At 49.1% G+C, this 22,892-nt stretch overlaps 1 protein-coding gene across 1 annotated transcript in view; it reads right to left on the bottom strand.

Moving 5' to 3' along the window:
* The window catches only part of LOC116954021 (neurexin-1-beta-like), a 558,784-nt gene that overhangs the window by 127,165 nt on the left and 408,727 nt on the right, over positions 1 to 22,892 (bottom strand). The window contains exon 3 of the mRNA XM_032974412.2: positions 17,373 to 17,544. Coding sequence (XP_032830303.1) covers positions 17,373 to 17,544 — 172 coding nt within the window. The remainder of the gene's footprint in view (positions 1 to 17,372; positions 17,545 to 22,892) is intronic.

Below are 22,892 nucleotides of genomic sequence, written 5' to 3'. Positions count from 1 at the left end.
GAGTCTACGGGTAGTGTTCAATCTATGGGCAGTGTTGAGTCTGTGGGTAGTGCTGAGTCTATGGGCAGTGTTGAGTCTGGGCAGTGTTGAGTCTATGGGCAGTGTTGAGTCTACGGGCAGTGTTGAATCTATGGGCAGTGTTGAGTCTACGGGCAGTGTTAAATCTATGGGCAGTGTTGAGTCTATGGGCAGTGTTGAGTCTATGGGTAGTGTTGAGTCTACGGGCAGTGTTGAGTCTGGGCAGTGTTGAGTATATGGGCAGTGTTGAGTCTGTGGGCAGTGTTGAGTCTGTGGGCAGTGTTGAGTCTGGGCAGCGTTGAGTCTGGGCAGTGTTGAGTCTCTGGGCAGTGTTGAGTCTGTGGGCAGTGTTGAGTCTGGGCAGTGTTGAGTCTATGGGCAGTGTTGAGTCTCTGGGCAGTGTTGAGTCTATGGGCAGTGTTGAGTCTGTGGGCAGTGTTGAGTCTGGGCAGTGTTGAATCTATGGGCAGTCTTGAGTCTACCGGCAGTGCTGAGTCGACGGGCAGTGTTGAATCTGTGTGCAGTGCTGCTTAATATGCAGGGGAAGTTGATTCCAGTGGAGGAGGGAGAAGGGTCGCACATGGGGATTGCGCACAGGGAGACGGATGGGCAGAGAAAGAGAGAGAAAAGACTGCGAACGAAAAGCACGAGAGGAGACGTGAAAAGAGCTCCACTCGTGCGATGTCACGCACCGCAGACCACGTGACCCGGAGCGAACACCGAGTCACACCTTTCACCGACCGCTTGTCAATTCAAATGTCTTTGCGTACCTTTGCTTTTCCAATTTAGACATGTCTGCAAGTTGCAGGATGGGTGGGTGTCCCGTTCACCGTTGAATCTCGGAACACGCAAGCGGCACACCGTTAATTTTTTTGAGAGAGGCAAAGCACCCTTGTTTTTAAAAACATCGTACTCACTACAGGGAACCACCACTCTATGATAGCTCGTGCCAAACTGTGCCACACGCACGCCCCTATGGCCTCGTGGGAAGCCTCGGGACCGATAACGTTATTTTATTTTAGTTCTTCTTCCGGTTCCGCTCAAATGACGTACGTGTATGACATCGGAACAGAATCGGAAGAAAATCCGATGACGTACTCATACGTACACGTACGTCATCGGAATGGTAAAGAGTTTGAGTAAAAACCACGGAGCAACATTGCCCCTCGACCGGCAGACTACACTGGTCTGTGAGAGGTGAAATATAATCCGGTGCAAGACCGTGCAACATTTTTGAAGACAAAGACTGCACAATGTGAAACGACTCTGCTAAGAGTTCTGATCGGATATTCTATCACGGTATGACGTAATGGCGATAGCACAGTTAAATTACAGTTGAGGGGAAAATGTAATTATACAAAGCCAAAATATAAAAGTCTACAACAAAGCACGCTGTATTGATCTGCTAGCTCTAGCTTCTGTGGCCACGGATTCTTTGGTGACATTTCCAATTTTGGAAGCGATGATTCCTCTCGTGGCAGAGCCTAAAACAAAGTGCAGCCATCTGTTTAATCAAGGAAAACCCGCTTTTGGCTTCGTATGAATTCACTCGTGCACAGATATGAATTTGCGCTCGTGATTGTCCTGACGACATACGGCAGAACGCATGTATTTTGTCGTGAGAAGAAAAAAACATCTTAACTATTTTTTGACGTAAAAAAATGGCCAAACTGCTTCAAGTTTTCCACAAAAAAATTGTCTGTTAAAAATAAATATATAAATCGTATCTCTGGCCATCCTCGCAGCGGCTTTTGGCTAACGATTAAACAAAGGTCGGTTACTGCACCCTCGCTGACACACGAGTGAGGGGGCCCGCTGTGTGTGTGTGGGTGTGACGTACTTCCCCTCATTCTGCTTCTTCCCTCGCACTGCTCTACTTTGGAATTCCCTCCCATCATCTCGAATCCCGCGCGCTTACAATAAAAATTAGCTTGCTCAGTTCGACAAACGTGTTCACTTTCGTGCATTCACTTGCGCTTCTACGGCCGCCTGGTACGCCCTTCCGATATTAGGAAGCCACTGGAGCCATGCACTTTGAATGAATCTAGATTGACAAATTCATTTCTTTATAACTGCTTTTCATATTTCGTTTGTTGTCCTTTCCCTGCACCTCCGATGAGCGCGGTTGGCTAAGCACGGTGCGAAAGATCAACATACGTGACTTATCACGCTGGTCAGGTGCCTTTGGAAGAGGCATGGGAGCACCCACAGTTTAACCCACCATGCACGACCTGCTGATTGCTTATCTTTGGCGTGCACATTTATACTGGCTGGGTAAAGACTTTTAGGGCCAATCAGAATACACCGGGAATCAGTTGTTTTGTCCAAGCGCATGTGAGGTTGATAGCTGCTTCATTAGCTTGCAAGTGAAGTGCCTGCCAGCTGAAGTCTTCACCGCTGAAGGTCTCACAGCTGAAGGTCTCACAGCTGAAGGCCTCGTAGCTGAAGACCTCACAGCTGAAGTCTTCACCGCTGAAGGTCTCACAGCTGAAGGTCTCACAGCTGAAGTCCTCGTAGCTAAAGACCTCACAGCTGAAGTCCTCACAGCTGAAGGTCTCACAGCTGAAGGCCTCGTAGCTGAAGACCTCACAGCTGAAGTCTTCACCGCTGAAGGTCTCATAGTTGAAGTCCTCGTAGCTAAAGACCTCACAGCTGAAGGCCTCGTAGCTGAAGATCTCACAGCTGAAGTCTTCACCGCTGAAGGTCTCACAGCTGAAGGCCTCGTAGCTGAAGACCTCACAGCTGAAGTCCTCACGGCTGAAGACCTCGTAGCTGAAGACCTCACAGCTGAAGGCCTCGTAGCTGAAGACCTCACAGCTGAAGTCCTCACGGCTGAAGACCTCACAGCTGAAGGCCTCACAGCTGAAGGCGGCGCCTCGAGCAAAAGGTAGCCATCTCGTTTTGGGCTTCGACAATCCCACAACTTCGCCATGGAGACAAATAAAAATGTGCTTTTGTGGCGGATCAAATATGAATTTCCGTACTCTCGCTGAGGGGGCTCATCGTACAGCAGAGGCAATGAATTAGCCCCGCACAGTCATCTGGTCGTCGTTAAGCGCGGCCCGTGGCCAGGCACATCGCATGTATGCGCTCACGAAAATTCCTCCACGGTGTAAACAAGCCCTATATCTCTGCCCCCCCCCCCCAGCCCTCCCCTGCCCCCCACCCATAGCCCCTCGACCCCCCTGCCCCCTCACCCCCCATGCCCCCCATCGCAGCGTCGCGTCTCATGCCATAACAAGCTTGCAAGAGTGTCCGACAAATGGCACCACACTAAACATCGTCCCCGGGATTCCCGCGCCCGTGAATAAATCCGCCGTCGCTTTGAAGCCACGCGCTAGCCCAGCGGGTCGCGAGTTCCACTGCGGTTTTTGTTGTTGTCGTTCTTTCGGGTTTGCTTTTAAAGTCGACTTGACAAGCGATGCCTCACAAGATCAAATGCTTAATAGAGCCTAACAATAACAAAACACCCAATGACACCGCCGCCTTAAAAGGAATGGGACGTGCGTAACGAGCGATGTGTCGGGCAAGTTGTTGGACCTTGTTGAGGGCGGCGAATTGGCTGAGCACGAGTGAATTGGAGAGCATCGTGGCTAAGAGCCCAGAGGCCACCCTGGTTCAGACTGCGCGTGTTAAGTATGAAAACATAAGAATAGCTTTTACCCTTTTGCAAGGAATCAAGTCTGCATTAACCACAAGTGCAAGTACGTGCACAGATACGTGTGGTTAATGCAGACTTGATCTGGTGTTTGAACATCTTAACACCTGTTTTATTGCCAGAAAGGGTAAAACCTATTGTTTTTTTTTTATTCTTTGCTACTGGCAAAAAGGTCCCCTACTTTGAGTGTTGTTCGCCGTTAAGTATGCACCGTCTGCTGCGTAGCGGACGTTAACGATCCCGTGACGTGAATAAAAATCATAAATGAGTAGGTCACTTGCGTGACGGGGTCACGGTAAGATTTTTTTTCTCCAAATTTCAAAAGAAATAATGTTTATCCACAAATTGCTTAATTGGATGAAACCACACAGCAACATTGCACTTCAAAGTGCAAAGATAATAATTCAATGCCTTTTGTCAATACCAGCTGCTGGATAAAGGCCTCCCGGACTCCGCGCTGGTCACGGGGGTTGTTTTTAACCATACTTCACAGTGTTGGTCAGTGTTGGTGAAAGATGATGTTGGGGGGGGGGGGGCAGGTCCGGTGTTGGCCGTGCCGGGAATCGAACCGAGGTCGCCCGGGTTTGTGGGGCAGTGTGCGCTGACCCCCCCCCCCCCCCCGCTCCACTCGCCACTGGCGAGCATTTACACACACACACACCCACGTGTGCGTCTTAGGGTACGAACTTCGAAAACCAAGCCGTTATTGATCTCTACAAGGTTTGAAAAAATAAAGCTGCAATGTTTTAGTACTATTATTATGATGACGATTTAAACCAAAAAAAAAAGGACAAATCGCGCGAGATTGTTCGTCCTCCCATCGTCCAGACTTTGTTGACTTTTTATTGCCCAGCGTATTTATTTATTTATTTATTTCCAGCAGACTTGCTTCGGGGTTCTAGACACCGTTGACGTTGGCGCGAAGTTCTGTTTCTCTGGAGCGACATGGGCAGAGCGTTTCGAGAAGTGGTTCTTAACCTTTACTGCGGTATTGCACTCCCCTTTGGTTCGCAATCGAAATTTTTTAAAATATCTGGCCATGTCTCGCACCCCCAGAAAGGGCATCTCGCAATCACCAGGCGGTTGCGTGCACCCCAGGTGAAGAAGAAGAAGAACCACTGGCTTAGAGGAAGCAACTAAAGATTGACGAATTATTTTTTTCCCGCCCCACCCCCCCTCCCCCCCACACTGAGCACGAAGTTTCACTCCTCCCCCGTTTTAACAGCCGTGAGTCGTTGAGAAATTCCACATTCCTATAATGATGATGATGATGGTGGGGTCGAGTCTTCCCAGAGCAAATTCCAACCGTCGTTGGCTTCCTCACAAGGTTGGAGCTCATTGCACTGACCCCCACCCCCCCCCCCAGAAGGACGATGCACTAATTCGATCCCAGGCTGCGATTTGAACCCGTGACCTCTTGATTACGAGCCACGGTTTCTACGGCGTGTTCATGACAAAGCAGCAACAGTTCACGCCTCTCTGTCAATCCACTGCTGGAAGACAGCTTCTCGATGTAATGTGTGGTCCGTGGGAGCGTGCCCAAGCATGCTTCACCACGCTCATCAGGGTTACCCAGGCACCAGTTCTGATATCAATCGCCGCTGATGATAGCAGTGACAGGGATACCTACTGGGGTTGCTGGGCTCAGAGCGCAGTGTGCAATCATGTTTGCCCGCCACTAACCATCAACATATATACGTGAGACGTGTGCCGTATGTATGCACAGGGCTGGATTAAGGTTAAAAGGGGCCTAGGCAAGTACCGTATTACATATCGCACAAAAAAGCTATTCTGAAGTCATTAAACTTCATTGTAGTTTTTTTTTTTACCGTTGTGAAAATTAACACATCTTTTTGCATCTACTTTCATTTTACGTAGCGTCATGTGTGCGGACAGCATCCCGTAACGCTGTACATTAATTATACGCAATGTGGACCAAATCCCATATACAGCCACTGCCAAGCAGATGCAAATCCGACTACTACCAAGGAAAATAAAACAAATTAAGAAATGGCACCAAACCCCTCCCCCCCCAAAAAGCACAAGCAAACAGCAACCTTATCACAACAAAGAAATTAGTCCATTAATGTATTTGACTCAAGGTAACCTCATAAAACGTAAATAACTCACTACAACAATGGGCTAAGACCCCGGGGCCGGCCCAGGGCACGTTGCTGGCGGTGGGGCGATGTCGCTCGGCTGACCTGGGGACGCCTGGGAATTACCCCAGGAAGAGCTGGAGTCTGTGTATTGTAGTGTATAGTGTGTAGTAATGTAGTGTATAGTGTGTGGTAATGTAGTGTTGTAGTGTATATTGTAGTCGTGTATAGTAGTGTGTATAGTAGTGTATAGTGTGTAGTAATGTAGTGTTGTAGTGTACGTTGTAGTCGTGTATAGCAGTGTGTATAGTAGTGTATAGTGTGTAGTTTATAGTAGTGTAGTGTTTAGTAGTGTAGTGTATAGTGCAGTGTATAGTGTAGGAGTGTATAGTGTAGTATATAGTGTAGTGTATTCGTGTATATTAATGTATAGTAGTGTATAGTGTAGTGTATATTAATGCATAGTAGTGTATAGAATTGTATCGTGTAGTAGTGTATAGTGTAGTGTAGTAGTGTATATTAATGTATAGTAGTATATAGTGTAGTGTATAGTGTAGTAGTGTTTAGTGTAGTGGATATTAATGTATAGTAGTGTATAGTAGTATATAGTGTAGTGTATAGTGTAGTGTAGTGTATAGTGTAGTGTATAGTGTAGTAGTGATGGAGTCTGTTGCCAGAGAAAGGGAGGTTTGGACCGCCACTACTCAACACGCTGCTGGAGTGTAGTAGCGTATATTAATGTATAGTAGTGTATAGTGTATATTAATGTATAGTAGTGTATAGTGTAGTGTATAGTGTAGTGTGTAGTGTAGTGTATAGTGTAGTGTATAGTGTAGTAGTGATAGAGTCCGTTGCCAGAAAAAGGGAGGTGTGGACCGCCACTACTCAACACGCTGCTGTAGTGTATAGTAGTATATAGTGTAGTGTATAGTGTAGTGTATAGTGTAGTGTGTAGTGTATATTGTAGTGTATAATGTAGTAGTGTATAGTGTAGTAGTGCTAGAGTCCGTTGCCAGAGAAAGGGAGATGTGGACCGCCACTACTCAACACGCTGCTGGAGTGTATAGTAGTGTATAGTAGTATATAGTGTAGTGTATAGTGTAGTGTATAGTGTAGTAGTGCTAGAGTCTGTCGCCAGGGAAAGGGAGGTGTGGACCGCCACTACTCAACACGCTGCTGGAGTGTATAGTAGTGTATAGTAGTATATAGTGTAGTGTGTAGTGTAGTATATAGTGTAGTAATGCTAGAGTCTGTCGGCAGGGAAAGGGAGGTGTGGACCGCCACTACTCAACACGCTGCCGCCGCGACCCTCACCAGGACACGTGGACTGAGAAACGAACGAAATAATTTCTTCCAACCCTAACTTTAGCTGTGGCAAAGTCACGGGGGATGTATTCGTAATTCAACGACAAAAACATTTCTCGATGGCCCCGCTCAACCGTCGCCGTTGCTTCAATGTGGAATGGAGGGCCTGCGAAATATATGAGGGCCTGAGGGGTTAATCTGGCCCCGTGTAATACATGTATTAGTGGTGGAACAATTAATCAATTAACATCGAGTCTCATGCTCGTAAGATTGTAACTGTGTCGTGCGCTTTCATATGTGCTTCTGCGGCCGTCTGGAACGCTCTTCTTTCGAATATTAGGAAGCCACTGGAGCTATGCACTTTTACATCTAAATTGAAAACTAATTTCTTTAAAATTGCTTGTTGTGTTTAGTTTGGTGTCTTTACCCCGTACCTCCGAATATCACGGCTGGCTACGTACGGTGTGAGAAAGAAGTTGAACATGCATACTGCGTACATATATCGAATGTCGTGGTGCATGAGAATCGATTATTTTTGGTGAACACACCCGCTGGGTTTATAAGCACAGTGAGATAACCACAGTGCATATCCCTATAAATAAGGTAATTTTTCACATTTACATACTTAACACGTGTTTTCCACGCAGAATGTAATCGGGGGGCATGTAATGTCGTCCAACGAACGTTGGGATGGATCACCAGGACGGGAATATTTTAATATCAAATGCAACCTTTTCATCTGGATTGGCCATGGACTTGGGGGCAAAGGCTGAGGCAACGCGGCAGAAAATTACTTCGCGAAAAAATGTAAATGGAATGACAGAGCGGCCAGGCGAATTTTTTTCTGGAGCAATTACCGCACTGAGGGATCCGTTGCGTTGTTCCTCTTAGCGCTCTTGCTCCAAATGCCCCGGGCTCAGGAAGTCAATCTGGGGGCACGGAGATGAGATCAGCGACGTGGCCACGCTGCAATGAGCCGCGATATCGCTGGGTTCGGGCAGCATTTTTCTTCGGCTCCGAGGCTACGGTGGGGCAGCGTGCGCAATTTCATTTGTCGTCGGTGGCAGAAGTAGTTTCGTTTTTTTCCCATCTGCATACCGCGCTGAGCACACGAGCGGCAGTCATTGTTAACTAGGAGGACACGGGGCCCTGCTAGCGCTGTTCCCACCGCCCCCCCCCCCACCCCCCACCCCCACCTCCTTTCGCAGGGTAACATTATTTATTCATTTCATTTGAAGATTTATCGAGTTTTCTTTTGTTTTACGCACCGCGAGTGGCTTAAGGGGTTGAAGCGACGTTAGCGAGCGCTGCGACAAACAACCCTGGGTGCAGAGCCGATGTTCAGTCGACCGTGATTGATTAATCGGGGTTCTCAATTGTATACGCAGGATTTCACGACCGATATTACGCCTTCAATATCGGGGTTTCTCCATTTCTTCTTTTTTTGCGATTGACAGTCTCGGTTCGGTCACCGCTGGCTGCGCACAAAATCCGTCACGTGACATTTGTTTTCTTCCCCCCGCCTCTCATCTGAAATTGCATATAATTACAGCTCTGAAAATTAAGCGTAAAAAATAATCAGCTGGACTCCGATTAACATTTCCCCTGGGTAAGTGTGTGCCTCTGTTGGTGTGTTAATAAACTAAAATAGGTCGCTTCAAGGGAATCTCAGAATTCGTTTTATTTTCTTTCAATGAAATCTGCTTCCACGGCCCATTTTTCGGGAGGTCAGCCGCACGTTGCCGTACAGAGAGGCGGGCTCTCGCCGTAGGGACGTGGAATTTCCGCCACTGGATCAGGGCTACGAATAGAATACGAGGGACATCCCACTCCCGTTTGAACTGGAAAGAAAAAAAACGTTGACATTTGACCTTTTGATTTAAAGCTTTCGTGACTGCAGTAATTCATATTCTTAGCTCTTTCGGTAAAGTCACGTTGAAGGGAAACAATAAAATAATAAAATATATATAAAACAATAAAAATTCTCACGACGTTTCGACCATAACACAAACGGTCGTCATCAGGTGTGTCGGTTTGCATACATTTATTTATTTTTGAACGGTGTAATTATTTATTTATAAAAAAAACGTCAGCGCCACGCGCAACGATTTTGCAGTTACAAGCACAGAGACAATTTCAACCGAGAAGATGGATTCTGGCTTAGCAATCATTGGAAAGATTTGATAACCATTTCAGGTCTTAATTGATTGTTCACGCTTACAGTGGCTTTCAGACAGCATACATTAATTTTTCGTCTCCCCCCTCCTCTTTTCAGAACATAGATGGACTAGTCCTTCTAAATAAACTGCCAAATCGCTGCGCGTGGCGCTGACGTTTTTTAAATAATTAATTAATTCCGCCGTTCAAAAATACATAAATTTATGCAAACCGACACACCTGATGACGACCGTTTGTGTTATGGTCGAAACGTCGTGAGAATTTTTATTGTTTTATAAATATTTTATTATTTTATTGTTTCCCTTCAACGTGACTTTACCGAAAGAGCTAAGAATATTTGACCTTTTGTTCGGCGACAATGAGCGGCGAGTGCGGCTCGTAGCCAGGCCTCCAAGGATCTTCGTGTGCAGAGTTGCCGCTTCGAGAAAACTTACTCAACAAATAACGGTTCATTAAGATAAAAACATTTTTTTTTTACCGCCACAAAGCCCGTTATCCCTTTTAATTAATCTTCAGCCATTTACAGTTGGGTAGTAAAGGCCCTACTTGTGACTGCTGATGGAGTTTCTGCGAAGACATTAGTGAGGGCTGTAAGCACGCTCTGCCAATTGAAGGCGTTCTGCAAGGGCATTGCACCTCTTGGTGATGCGACTCGGAGCGCGAATGGAATCGTCGTCACGAGCATCATCACCATTGGCCATGCTCTAATTATTGAGCGCTTGGTTACTGCTGGGATGGGCAGCCAGCACGCATCTCAACAGGAAGTCGTAGGCTGCTGTGTGCCTACGTGGGCAGCAGAGGGCAGTGCAGCAACATCCGTTGTTGTACCATACTCCCACATCTATGCTCCCCGCCTACACCGACCCAGGGTGACGAGAGGGGTAAAGAAGGCTCCACACGCCATGGGGAGGCCCTTATCCAGCAGCGGATTTGACGAAAGGGCTGTACGTGATCCACTAACCATCACCTACAAAACAATCGGAGAAGGCAGTACAGCAGAAATGGGCTCTGCCTATCCTGCCCGTATGGGGCAGAGTGTTGCCCACTCGCGCGCGTGGGTTTTCTCGCAGATGTAAGCACTCATTAATTGGCCGATGACACCTTAATATATAGAGGACTACAGAGCTTGGGCTATTGTTGGGGCCTGTCTGTGGGGTCGTTCTTTCGCTTCGAGAGCGAGTTAATACTGTTCGCATCACAAGTTTAAATTAGATATATATATATTTTTTTAATTATCATCAGTATTACCCTTGCTTGCCCACGAAAATCTCACTGAGTCTCACGAGTCATTTTTTTTAGGAGGGTCCTGCCAAGTAGAAATGAAATCGGGGAGGGGGGAGGGGTGGGGGCATGATTGCTGTGTATAATCTCAATCGAATCGTTCGCGGGGAGTGTAACTTTTCAAATGTGGCAAATGTCGCGAGAAAGCCTGCACGTCTGCCACCACACGCGCGATCCACGCCTGCCAATTGACGCAACGTCTCGACACTCGTCCCCCCTTTCACGGCCGTATATATTTACAGCAGCGTACGCTGGTAATTACAAGACGTGGCGGAGAACAAGCTACCTCTGTTGGGGGGGGGGGGGGGAATAAATCCACCCAATACTATTAGATCACGTACGTGCAATCTCAGCTCACTCCAACTTTGCAAAGAGGCAATTCTTAGAAGTGATTTTTTTTGTTAAATTGAATGTTTATTTTTATTTTTTGCCGTCCCGGTCCCATCTTGCGGGTAATTATCGTGGCTCTCGCCCACGAGCGTTTGACGGCGCATGAGTTAAAATGAAATTTAGGAATTGTCTGTTTTGCACCTTAAAACAGAGAAAATTCTTAAAAGAAAAAAACCGAGACAATTCCCATTTGTCTGGTGCCGAACACCTGTGCGCCTCCGTTAACTGCGCCTTCTGCTGTCCGGCTTGAGGAAAGCGGTCGGAAGGAGGGTTTGGGCTTCCGCGTCTGTGCGTTGAGCACGTTGAGCACTCAACAATACCGTCGCCCTGTCCACGAAGAAGTATTAATACGCCCGTGATAGACACACGTGAAGTCAAGTGTACTCGTTAAACCAGGTGAGATCCCAATGTGAGCAGGGATAGTCCCATTTGAAAGAGCAACTTGGGTTAAAAAAACCCCCCAAAAAATCCATACAAAAGCGGGAGTGTATGATTTGACTGTACTGTTTTATATATATGTATACGCAGCTAATTGCCAATCCACCGTCGGCTGAAGGCCTCAAACACAGTGTCAGTCACAAAGGTTGTCTGACCATACTTCACCACACGGGTCAGTGCGGGTTTGCGAAGGTGGCTGGGTTGTATGATCGGCTGTGATATCGCCTCGCCACTGACGTGAGCCTTGGCCGGAAAAGTTGCGATTCAATAGCAATGGTAAAAAAAAAATCCAGATGATCGATGGAATTAGCATCAGACGCTCGGGTGATTCGAAATCAACACGACAATTGAACCAAATTACACCGCATTACAGCTGTTTATCAGTATGGTATCACAGTGAAAAATGCCTCATTGCTAAACCGAAGAGTTAATTTCAAGATAGCCCCTTTTAAAGTAGAGCTTGGATATATTTACACATTTAATTAAATGTGTTTAATTTGGCAGCGAGCTCATGTTTTCCGCCTTGCCCTTCAAACAGACGTTCGCGTGCGGAATCAGAGCCCGACTGTTCCATGATTACAAGTATTCTGTGCGCTTCAAATGCCCCGTTAAAATATGCGGCTCCTTTTTGAAGGCTGGTTTTCAAAAGTTCCTTTGATGAGTTTTTTTTGTTGTTGTTGTTGCTGCTGTTGCCCTGTTACAATCGGTTCGTCGTTCATGTTCGCAGTAAACTCGCGGGGCCATGAAGCGTTGTAGCTTCCTCGCCCATGGCAGGACGGGAAAATCGTCGCTTGAAAAAGCAGCGTCCGCAACTGGGCAATTGGTTGTACGATTGCATCTCGCTCTCTCTCTCTCTTGAAAACTCGTTTCTCGACATCCGAGCGAGCAGTGTGTGCAGTGAGGAAATCGAAGAGTGTGTAATGCAGCGTTGTATAACGACCGACAGCAGCTCGCAAATGTGCAGAGTGTGATGATGTACGTCGCTAAAAAAATCGCTCAGCCGATCGAAGTTTGAAAGTAGCGTTTGTGTAATTACTCTAAGCAACCGGTTGCGCAATTGTTCGCAACTGGTTGCGTGCAGCCAAGTTGCGCAACTGGTCTGCTCAGCTGTGAGCCTGGCTTCAGGAAAAAAAGAAAAACCAGGATGCACTCACTTACAAAAAGCTTCTACACGAGAGAATCGAACAAAGTATAATCATCTTCAGCCATGATCAATCCGCTGCTGGATGAAAGCCACCCCAAGCTGTCACCAGCTCGCCCAATGCTGCGATGTAATCATGCACCGAGCACCTGCACATCTCTCTGTTTTAAATAGACTCAGGCCTCCCGTAAACGATGTGGCTTCCGTGTGGCCACTGCCCCGCCCCCACTGTTAAAACCCTCCCCTTTCCCCGCCCCCACTGTGAAACCCCTCCCCTCTCCCCACCCACTTTGAAAACAGACTCGGCTTCTCCTCCTCTGTGCATCAGCAGCAGCAGCAGCAGCGGCAGCAGCAACGTCGAGGCCGTCATGGAGCCCTCTTCCAATCCTCATCTTTCCTAACCCTTTGCTCCCGTCTCTTCTGATTCCCTCTCCCATTCTTTTCCTCATATTTCCCATTCCTTCTCTTCTCTCTTGCCTTTCATGTTCTTCCTGCTTCTTCCACGCGTTACATCATTGACTCCCCCCCCCCGTGGCGGTGTGTGCCCGCGGGCACAACAGTTGCTAATCAATTCAACACAACCGGGGCATGCGGTCTTATCTTGTGCGCACGCACGTACGTATGTTGTAGCCAAACCGTGCTCTTCGAAGTTGCCCACGACGTACGCCATCGGTGCATCGATTCATTGATTAAGATCGACGAGGGCGTTGTTAGGTACACCCCCATGGCCGACACGGCGTGGTAGGCCTTCATCCAGCAGTGGATCCGGCAGAGGTTTGTACGCTATCATTGTCTGGCACGGCGTTGTGAGATGCAGTTTTGCACCAGCGACGCTCTGTATGATTGTGATTATTATCAGTAATCGCACAGGAGAGCATTACCTCCCCAGCGTGTGCATGAGCCAAATCCAAAGCGGGATAATCATATCGGCTACACAGACTGTTGGGGAATGTATGTGTATGTTGAACTTCTTTCGCACCGTACTTAGCCAACTGTGCGAATCGTAGGTGCTTATGATGTACGCATCGGTGCAGCGATGAATTGATTAGGATCGACGTTGTTGGTACACGTGTCATATTGTGCGTGTTTAATGATGATGGTAATGTCGATGGTGCTACTGCTGTCAGTGAGGGTGATGATGATGGTGGTGGTGATAATGATGCCTGTGACAGTGATGATGATGAGGATGATTGTGGTTGTGGTGATAATGATGTTGGTGGTGATTATGAGGATGACAGTCGTAGTAATGATGATGATGACGGTTGTGCTACTGCTGCCAATGAGAACCATGATGATGATGATAGTGATGATGGTGGTGGTATATTTCTAGGCTAATGCGGCCAAACAAAACACTACAAATTAGATTTACAAAAATCGAAGCAAAAGGGATTAGGCACCATGAAGCTAAAATAACTAACAAAATAATATATTTTAAAGAATCGTGGTCCTTAATCATCTGGATGGGGGTGGATGGGGGAGCGGGCGGGGGTTAGAGAGAATGTTACATGCTCATTTGCCTCATTAACAAAATAAATAATCATACAATACGGCACCTTCCCATATCTGTCCTTCCGTTTTTGTACAAGAAAATAAAAGTATATATATTTTTTTACTTGAACGCATCCTCTTGCCTAGTTGTACGCGTACACATCGCTGTAGGTTAATCGAGTGTACAGACCGCACTGCGCATGCATTCGTCTTTGCCGGGGTGATCTGCTTTCCCGTGAAGACGTTCGACAAACAAAAAACGCCGTTCAAGGCTCCGTCCACCGGCTCCAGTCAAACGCCGTTTGGGAATTTGTTCAACTTTGCTCAACAATCGCGCCACCAAGAGGCGGGGTGGGGGGGAGGAGGCAACCTTGACTTTGCATTAAGCACACTTTTGGCTCGGCTGCGTTGACTTGCGTGTCATGGTCAAATGAAAAGCAAAAAAAAACCGCAACAAGCCACACTCTTCCGCTGGCGGACGGACAGAAGTTTACCAGCGAGGAGTGCGTACGATGCACGGGAACTCCTCGAGGCTTTGCAATGCCTTGGCGGGGTCCGATCGCTCCATCCTTGGTACATAATTGAAGAGCATGTCGGTTGAGACAGACGGAACGGAGTAATTTAGCAGCGAAGATCAATTGGAAATCTACAGGGCTGTGTCCCATATATCATTGCTTTTGTTGGGGAGAGGGTATGTTGTTTCTTTTTTTTTTCTATGAAAAGCCCACAGGCTGATGGATTCAGTGTTAACCGTTTTTATTTGCCACAGCCTCGTTGCGTTGTGTAGATTTATAAAGGTGCAGCCATGCGATTGTTGCTTGCTCCCGCCACTGTTGGCAGACGGGATTCCATGACTAGAGGGAGCTCCCGAGAGAGCGCCTTCTCGAATTGTGTTTGGCCTACTCTTCCACGCCGGGCAAGACGTCTTGGAAGATGTGGGGATACCAACATTATTACCCACCCCACCCCACCCCGCCATCACACGTGACCCGCCACCGATCGATCGATCGACCGACCGTGTGGGCTCCACCATATAAATGTTGTGTCGTTAAACCCGCCACCAGCCGACACAGCTAACTAGTAAGGTTTGTCACGTAAACAGAACACGCCAATTCCTTACTAGTACAGCAACACCGGTGCGTTGGAGAGCAAATCCACAACATTTACAATCCGAGTACGACGTTGCGCCAGTAATTGCAACCGGCATCATCAGACGGCAGCCAGATCTCTTTGTTTACACAGTATCTGGCCAAACAGTGTTTGGCTCATTCTGACAGGTCTCCCTCGCTTCATGCGGTAGTAGTAGATGCCTTCCAATAAAAAAGGGGGCACGCGAAACGAAATCGCGTGGCGTGGACCGCACACTCACCCGACCCACAATGCACCGCACGAGGAGACAGCTGCCTGCCGAGTAGCACACACAAAGATCCCGCGTGTAGCCTGTAACAGACTGTAGGGGCAAGTGCATTTAGCGAGCACCTATTAAGGCCGGCACGGCACACGAGGGGGTGGGTGGCCAGCACCACGCCCGGCCGCCTTAGTCTCTCGAGTGGCGATATTTACACACCGCACCAGGTACTTATTTGAGGCTGAGTCGACCTAGGGGAGGCCCAGGACCGGTTCAAATAATCGTCACTGGTGTTGGCCGTGAGCGGGAATTGAACACGGGTCTCCAGGTTTGTAGTGCAGTGCGCTAATCGCTACACTACTGATCCCCACAGTACACACTCACAATGTTAAACAAAAAGTAAATTATATTATTTGTACCAGGTGGAGCCCACTGAACTATTAGTTCTTTTTCAGAAGCGACCTGGCCATGAATGACAAAGTGGCTTATCATGTTGACATTCATAACAGTAGCCAAACACTCGAAACGCGCGATGTTGTTGATTCTAAATGTGGAGGAAAAAACCGGAGGACCCGGAGAAAAATCCACGCGACCACGGGGAAAACACTCCAAACGTACCGGCGTCAGGGTTGGGATCGAACCCACGACCTAATGCATGCCAGGCGAGGGAGTTAACATCTCCTAGCCACCGTGGAGCCTTCCTTGTTGTCCCCACGGCTGACCGCACAGCCGCGTGTAGAGTGAATTAAAGCCGCCCACGAGGAATTCTGCGTAGAAACAGGTGAGCCGCGTGTGCGCTAAATCGCACAAACCGAACGCGCACAAAGCGTGGGACGACCTGCCCGGTGACCTGGCAAGTCAACGGATCAACATAGCCCATCATCCCTCCGGAGTGGATAAAACGAATTCACGATTCGTTTTATCCCTTTCATCGGCAGGGCCAGGTGAGGAGGGGGCGATGCAGGCAGGAGCCATCGGCTGACGGGAGATGTTAATTAATGCATTCTTTTACCTCGACGAACAATCCTGTTGTCTTAATTAAAGGGGGTTGCGAGATGGGGCAGAGGGACCGTTCCCCATCTTTCCAACCCCTCGCTTTTCATAGCCGGTTTCAGTTCATGTCGACGGTGTGCGTACGTGATGTAACGGTGTGCGTACGTGATGTAACGGTGTGTGTACGTGATGTAACGGTGTGCGTACGTGATGTAACGGTGTGTGTACGTGATGTAACGGTGTGTGTACGTGATGTAACGGTGTGCGTACGTGATGTAACGGTGTGCGTACGTGATGTAACGGTGTGCGTACGTGATGTAACGGTGTGCGTACGTGATGTAACGGTGTGCGTACGTGATGTAACGGTGTGTGTACGTGATGTAACGGTGTGCGTACGTGATGTAACGGTGTGCGTACGTGATGTAACGGTGTGCGTACGTGATGTAACGGTGTGCGTACGTGATGTAACGGTGTGCGTACGTGATGTAACGGTGTGCGTACGTGATGTAACGGTGTGCGTACGTGATGTAACGGTGTGTGTACGTGATGTAACGGTGTGTGTACGTGATGTAACGGTGTGCGTACGTGATGTAACGGTGTGTGTACGTGATGTAACGGTGTGTGTACGTGATGTAACGGTGTGCGTACGTGATGTAACGGTGTGTGTACGTGATGTAACGGTGTGCGTACGTGATGTAACGGTGTGCGTACGTGATGTAACGGTGTGCGTACGTGATGTAACGGTGTGCGTACGTGATGTAACGGTGTGCGTACGTGATGTAACGGGCTCCCCTGCATTGCCTCTCAATAAGTACAAAAAAAAGTTGGTTTGGTGGGTGGAGGTGGGTGGAGGTGGGTGGAGGTGGGTGGAGGTGGGTGGAGGTGAGTGGAGGTGGGTGGAGGTGAGTGGAGGTGGGTGGAGGTGAGTGGAGGTGGGTGGAGGTGGGTGGAGGTGGGTGGAGGTGAGTGGAGGCGGGTGGAGGTGGGTGGAGGCGGGTGGAGGCGGGTGGAGTTGTGCGCGTCGCGCGGACTCACGCGACGGATAGTGCTCGTTGGGCGGGTAGTGGTCGAGCTGCAGGGTGGCGTTGGCGCCACTGCGCATGAACTTCACCAAGTGGTAGCGCCCGTCGTTGACTGGCGCGCGTTCCTCCCGCAGCACCACGTCACCCGTGCCCACGTTGAAGATCACCGCGATCCGCCCGTCCTCCTGCACGCAGGACGAGCGTGGGTGGTAGGGCGCGGGGCGGGGCGAGGTAGGGCAATGCACATCGGTTAAAAAGATCTTCATAGCTAATCGGATTCCTCCAGTATACATAGATATTGTGATTCTGAATCGTCAGCGATGTCGTTGGCCTCATCATCATCATCGTCGTCGTCATCGCGATCCATGGACAGATCGCCCGTAAGTGCCCACTGCACATTTTGTCATTTGTTTCCACCCCCCTCTGTCTTGTGCCGGGCACGCTCAAGTAGCGGCCACATCTTTCTGGCACCGATCTCTTGTGATGTCGTCAATGGCTCGGCCACATCGGCCACCATCATCAACATCGTCATCATCGTCGTCGTAGTCATTCTCACCATGCAGTGGCGTCCCGAAATAAGGACCACATTGCTTTTTGGTTATTTCGGTAAAGTCACGTAGAAAGAAAATACATTTTATATTTACTACGTGACTTTACCGAAAGAACCAAAAAGTAATTCCTGCAGTCACGAAAGCTCCAAATCAAGTTTAAGGACCACATTGCAGACCTCACGAAGGTAAGTCTTGGTGTCTCCTTCGTGTCTCTATTGTCTCTCTCTGCTACCTCGTCAATGGTGAGGACCGCTCTCAAACCACGTCCCACCACCACCACCGACAACAACAACAGCAGCAGCAGCATCAACAACACCACACGGAGGAAGAAGGTGTGGGGATATTCCCTCCAGAAATGGAACGATCATCAGGGACTCCACCAGACAGTAAATGCGGTGATTGCAGCCCCCCCCCGAAAATAAGGAACACCTCGTCTATTCTAGATTTAAAGCTTCCGTGACCGCTTGGATCCATACTCTTTGGTTCTATTGGGTAAAGTCACAGTCTCGTCCCTTCGCCTGATGAAGGCCGCTTGTGTTGTGGCCGAAACGTCGTCATTTTTTTGGTATTTTATTTTCACCTACGTGACTTTACCCAATAGAACCAAAGAGTATAAACACCTCGTCTGCCTGCCTGTCGCCGGAACTCAAGACTCGCCTTCCCATAAAATACATTAAAAAAAAAAAATCTGTCTCTTGACTTTTAATTTATTCTCACCTCCCATTTAACTCTCTTACGCGATTCGTTGCGCGCGGGTGCATTTTATTTTTACAATTTTACTTCTGCTCGGTCGATGTTTGCCGCTGAGGGCGCGTGACGGGTTTTTCTTTGTCTCAGTCCTGCCGTTCCGTACGCAGCCCCCGACCTCCCCACCCCCACCGTTCCGTTGCGATGCACACCAGTGCACTACTTTATTGATGAAGATATTGGCACGTGAAAAAAATAAATATTGATCGATTGATCGACGTGCAAATGAATCAGGCGCGCATCACCGATGCCAGCCCCGATACATCACGCGTGTTCCGATGGAACAAGGTGGAATCCACTCAGCTACCACCGTGGATGCCATGGCAGGGTTTACGACAAAGTAAATATATAATTCGTGCATGTTGCTGTTTTTTAAACGCCATACGGAAGAAGATTGTCATCACCATCATCATCATCGTGATGATGATGACACCATCATCCTTCTCCTTCAGTGTTCTCAAGGAGAAGATGTTTGGGCCGATTCTTCCTATAACTAATTCTCCGTTTAAAATTTTCCATCATCATCACCATAACTCTCATCACTAACATCACAATCATCATCATTGCCATCGTTATCCGAATCGTAATTTCCACAAGGTACACACGCCGTTATATTTAGGGTCTCTCACCTAGGCCAAAGACTCTCTGCAGGAGCCCCATGAAGCTCCCTTTTAGTGGAGGCCCTTCTTCCAGCAGTGCGGCGAGCGAATAATTGCAGGGCCGCAACCCTTCGCCTTTTACAAACTGCCTCTCCAACTAAACTCGCCGAGCAGACGTGAGAACGAAGGCCCGACCACCGGCACCGCAGGCAAGCAAACAAAGCTCGAGATGAGCTCGAGGCCGCGATGCGGTCGAGCGCAACTCGAGCCCCCCCCCACGCCCGTGCGACTGATAAGCGAGGAAGGCTGCGGATTAAACCCCCCGGGGGGTGGGGGGGGGTCTCTGCCGAGTTCACGCCGGTGACCTGAACGCCTCCGCCCCCTACCCGCCACCGCCACCCATCCACCCACGCCCACAGCCCCCCCCCCGCCCTGTCAACCGCCGCAACATCGCAACTACCCCCCCCCCCTCCACCGCAGGGCGCTCCTCCGGCCACAAATCACGTCGGCTATTTCTGGGGTTTAATCACGGAGCATCTCCATTTACGTAGCACAAACTCGCACCCCCCACACACACATCCACTCACCACCCCACTGGGCTGCCGCCTCCCACCGCCATCACCGCCCCCACCCCCCCCCAAACAAAGTAGCCCGCCGCCCACCGTATTTCCATTTTCATGCAATTGTAACGTTATTCATTCAAAAGGATAATTGAAAAGTACTCTGCTTGGTGAAATGGGGTGGGTTTGTATCTGTGTCTCTCTTCCATTGCTATCTCTTTTCATGCAGCCAGGCCACCCCCCGCCTCCACCACCACCCCCACCGCTACAAGCAGCGATGATGAGACGCGGATAAAAATGCTGCCACCTCGTTTCTGGCACGTGCGCGAGGACATTGCGCGTACGTGCGTGTGCGTTGAACTTCTTTCGCACCGTACGTAGCCAGCCGCGATAATCGGAGGTGCAGTGTTGAGTCTATGGGCAGTTTTGGTCCATGGGTTGTGTTAGTCTATGGGTTGTATGTTGAACTTCTTTCGTACCGTACGTAGCCAGCCGCGATAAACGGGCGAAGGACAGCAAGCTAGACGACACGCAAAAGCAGTTCAAAAGAAATGAGTTTTCAAACTAGACGATTCAAAAGTTGCGTAGCTCCAGTGGCTTCCTAATATTGGAAGGAAGAGCGTTCCAGACGGCCACAGAAGCGTATCCCAGAGTGCGCGACGCGGTGACCACTATCGCTGTTCGATGGCTTAGCCAAAAGCCGCTTGCGGGGATGACCCGGAGTTCGCGTGATGATGGTTTATGCTCCCTGACGAGATCAGCGAGGTGTTGTTGTTGAATTGCGGCAAGCACTTTGTTGTGCAGCGAGTACGACCTTATATAACGTGCGTGCGCGCGCGCGTTGCGGGGCTCATTGAAAACGGAGTCGACCTCGGGGACAAGACAGAGGACCGAACCGGTTCAGATATAACTCGCCACTAAGGGGCCGTCCATAAATGACGTCACGCGATTTTGGACGATTTTTGACCCCACCCCTCGTCACACGGCGTCACAAAAAGTCAGACACCCCCACCCCCCTCCCTCAAATATGACGTCACAAAGCTCTGCCTCCACCTCCCCCCAAAAAATAAAACATGCTTTAAATCGCTTTAAACTATCGTCATTGTAGTGCGTATTTAATGTGGCGCTGCACTCTGATTTTGTAGGAGAAAACATTTATTAAAAAGTATATTTAATTAAGTAGAACGTGTTGTCTGTATTTATTTAAAGTTGCCCATTTTGATGTGACGTCACATTTCTCAACCTTCTCCCACCCTCGTCACACATCGTCACAAATGTCTGACCCCCCCCCCCACCCCCCCTAGGTGCGTGACGTCATTTACGGACGGCCTCTAAATATATTAACTCTTTGGGCAGGAATCATACTCAAGGTTTTGCTGGGTTCAGAGCGTTGTGGGCTCAACCACTCCGTCAATGGTGGTGTACCCCCGTCACGAGCAGGCCAGGTCAAGCCACTGCTGGGTGAACAAAATAAAAAAAAAACACAAAGTCGCCATTGAACGTTGGCCGTGAGCGGGAACTGAACTCGGGCCGTCCGGGGCTCGTAGGCGCAAGGTGCTCACCACACCACGGCACTACCGCCGCTGCCGCGCGTGGCCACACACACACACAACTCGCACGCCCCCCCCCTCCCTCTCCGTCCTCCCCCTCAAGGGGAGCAGCTCCCAGGTCAGGCTGCTGTCAGACTCCCGCCTTTGTTAAGAAGGCCACGCGCAACAATAAAGGTTGTTGAGTCGTTCCGTCTGCAGTCCCCTGGGCCACCCCGCGCCCCCCCCGTTGGCCCGAGGCGTCAAATGCCAATTAAGGTGGCGACTCGAACGATCACACTCGGGCGAAGGTGGTTCCAGTGGAAGGGAATTGTTACGTCTGGGTCACGGCGCAAATGAGGCAACGATGGCGACCGGCCTTGGGAACGATGCTAGCGTCTAGCCACGCGCCGAAATGGCTTCCGAATTTGTTACGCGGACGGCGAAGTCTCAGATGCAAGATGAACCCGATCGCCGTCGTAGCTGCCTGCGTGTGCGCATCCATCGCGAGCATTTCATTTCGGCACGATTTGGAGCGTCTTGAAAGTCGCAGCTGGGTTTCACGCAGCCGCGTGTGTGGGCCCACGTGTGTGGGCCCACGTGTGGGGGCCCTGGGGGCCCACGTGTGTGGGCCGCGTGTGGGGGCCCACGTGTGGGGGCCGCGGGCGAATGAACAGCGGCGCACAGGCTCGCACGCTTTACGCTGGTTTCAATTCTCTAACCCCAACAGCAGGCAGCAACACTCTCGTTCACTGCACAGTTAGTAGTGCAAGAGGATGGACACGGTACATCTTAACCGTTCTTTCACACGACTACAGAATCAGAATACGCATTTATACTTCGGGAGGAATCCGATGAGTTACAAAGATATTTTTCACAGATGCCCAGTAGCAGTGCAAAGTACAAGAAAGGTAAACACATCATCCAAACGCAGACAAATTAAACTAAACCATCCCCATCCTAGCAGGCAAAGCCGACCAAGGTATTAACTTATTTTTCAGAAGCAACCTGGCCACCGCAAATCATAGCCAAACAAAGTGGCCCATGAAAAAAAAATACTCCATATGTGTCAAAATACATATTTTCTCATTTTCACGTTTATAAAAATTCGGACCGATAATTATTTTTTAATACCATATAGCACCGTACTTGATGAATGAAAAAAGCGACAATACTCAACGTGAGAGGGCAGCGTGTGAAAAAGTATGCGCCAATAATGTCACGGCTTCAGGCGTGTCCATGAGCCAATTAGCGCGACACTGCGAGGGAGGCAGAGCCAAAAGAGCATCTCGCGACATCGATGTCGATACAGCAACATCGACACGTAACATATAATTTATAATTCATCTCACCCATCTCAAGCCCAGCGTAACAACACGGTTGAAGGTATGATAGTAACGGAGAGCAATTATTTATTCATTGATATTATTATTTTTAGCGGGCGATTGCAAGATCAAAACTACAGCAGCGCCACGTTGAGGGTCTTTCAAGGTTTAACCGCGAGTTTTTGTCACGGATAATCGCGCAAGAACGACGGAGCAAATTAACCG

This window comes from Petromyzon marinus, chromosome 53 (genome assembly GCF_048934315.1).
Source record: "Petromyzon marinus isolate PM22_M1 ecotype Great Lakes invasive population chromosome 53, UKy_Petmar_22M1.pri1.0, whole genome shotgun sequence".
Taxonomy (NCBI): domain Eukaryota; kingdom Metazoa; phylum Chordata; class Hyperoartia; order Petromyzontiformes; family Petromyzontidae; genus Petromyzon; species Petromyzon marinus.
Note: the sequence above shows the minus strand (reverse complement) of the source record. Positions and strands in the feature narration are given on the sequence as shown.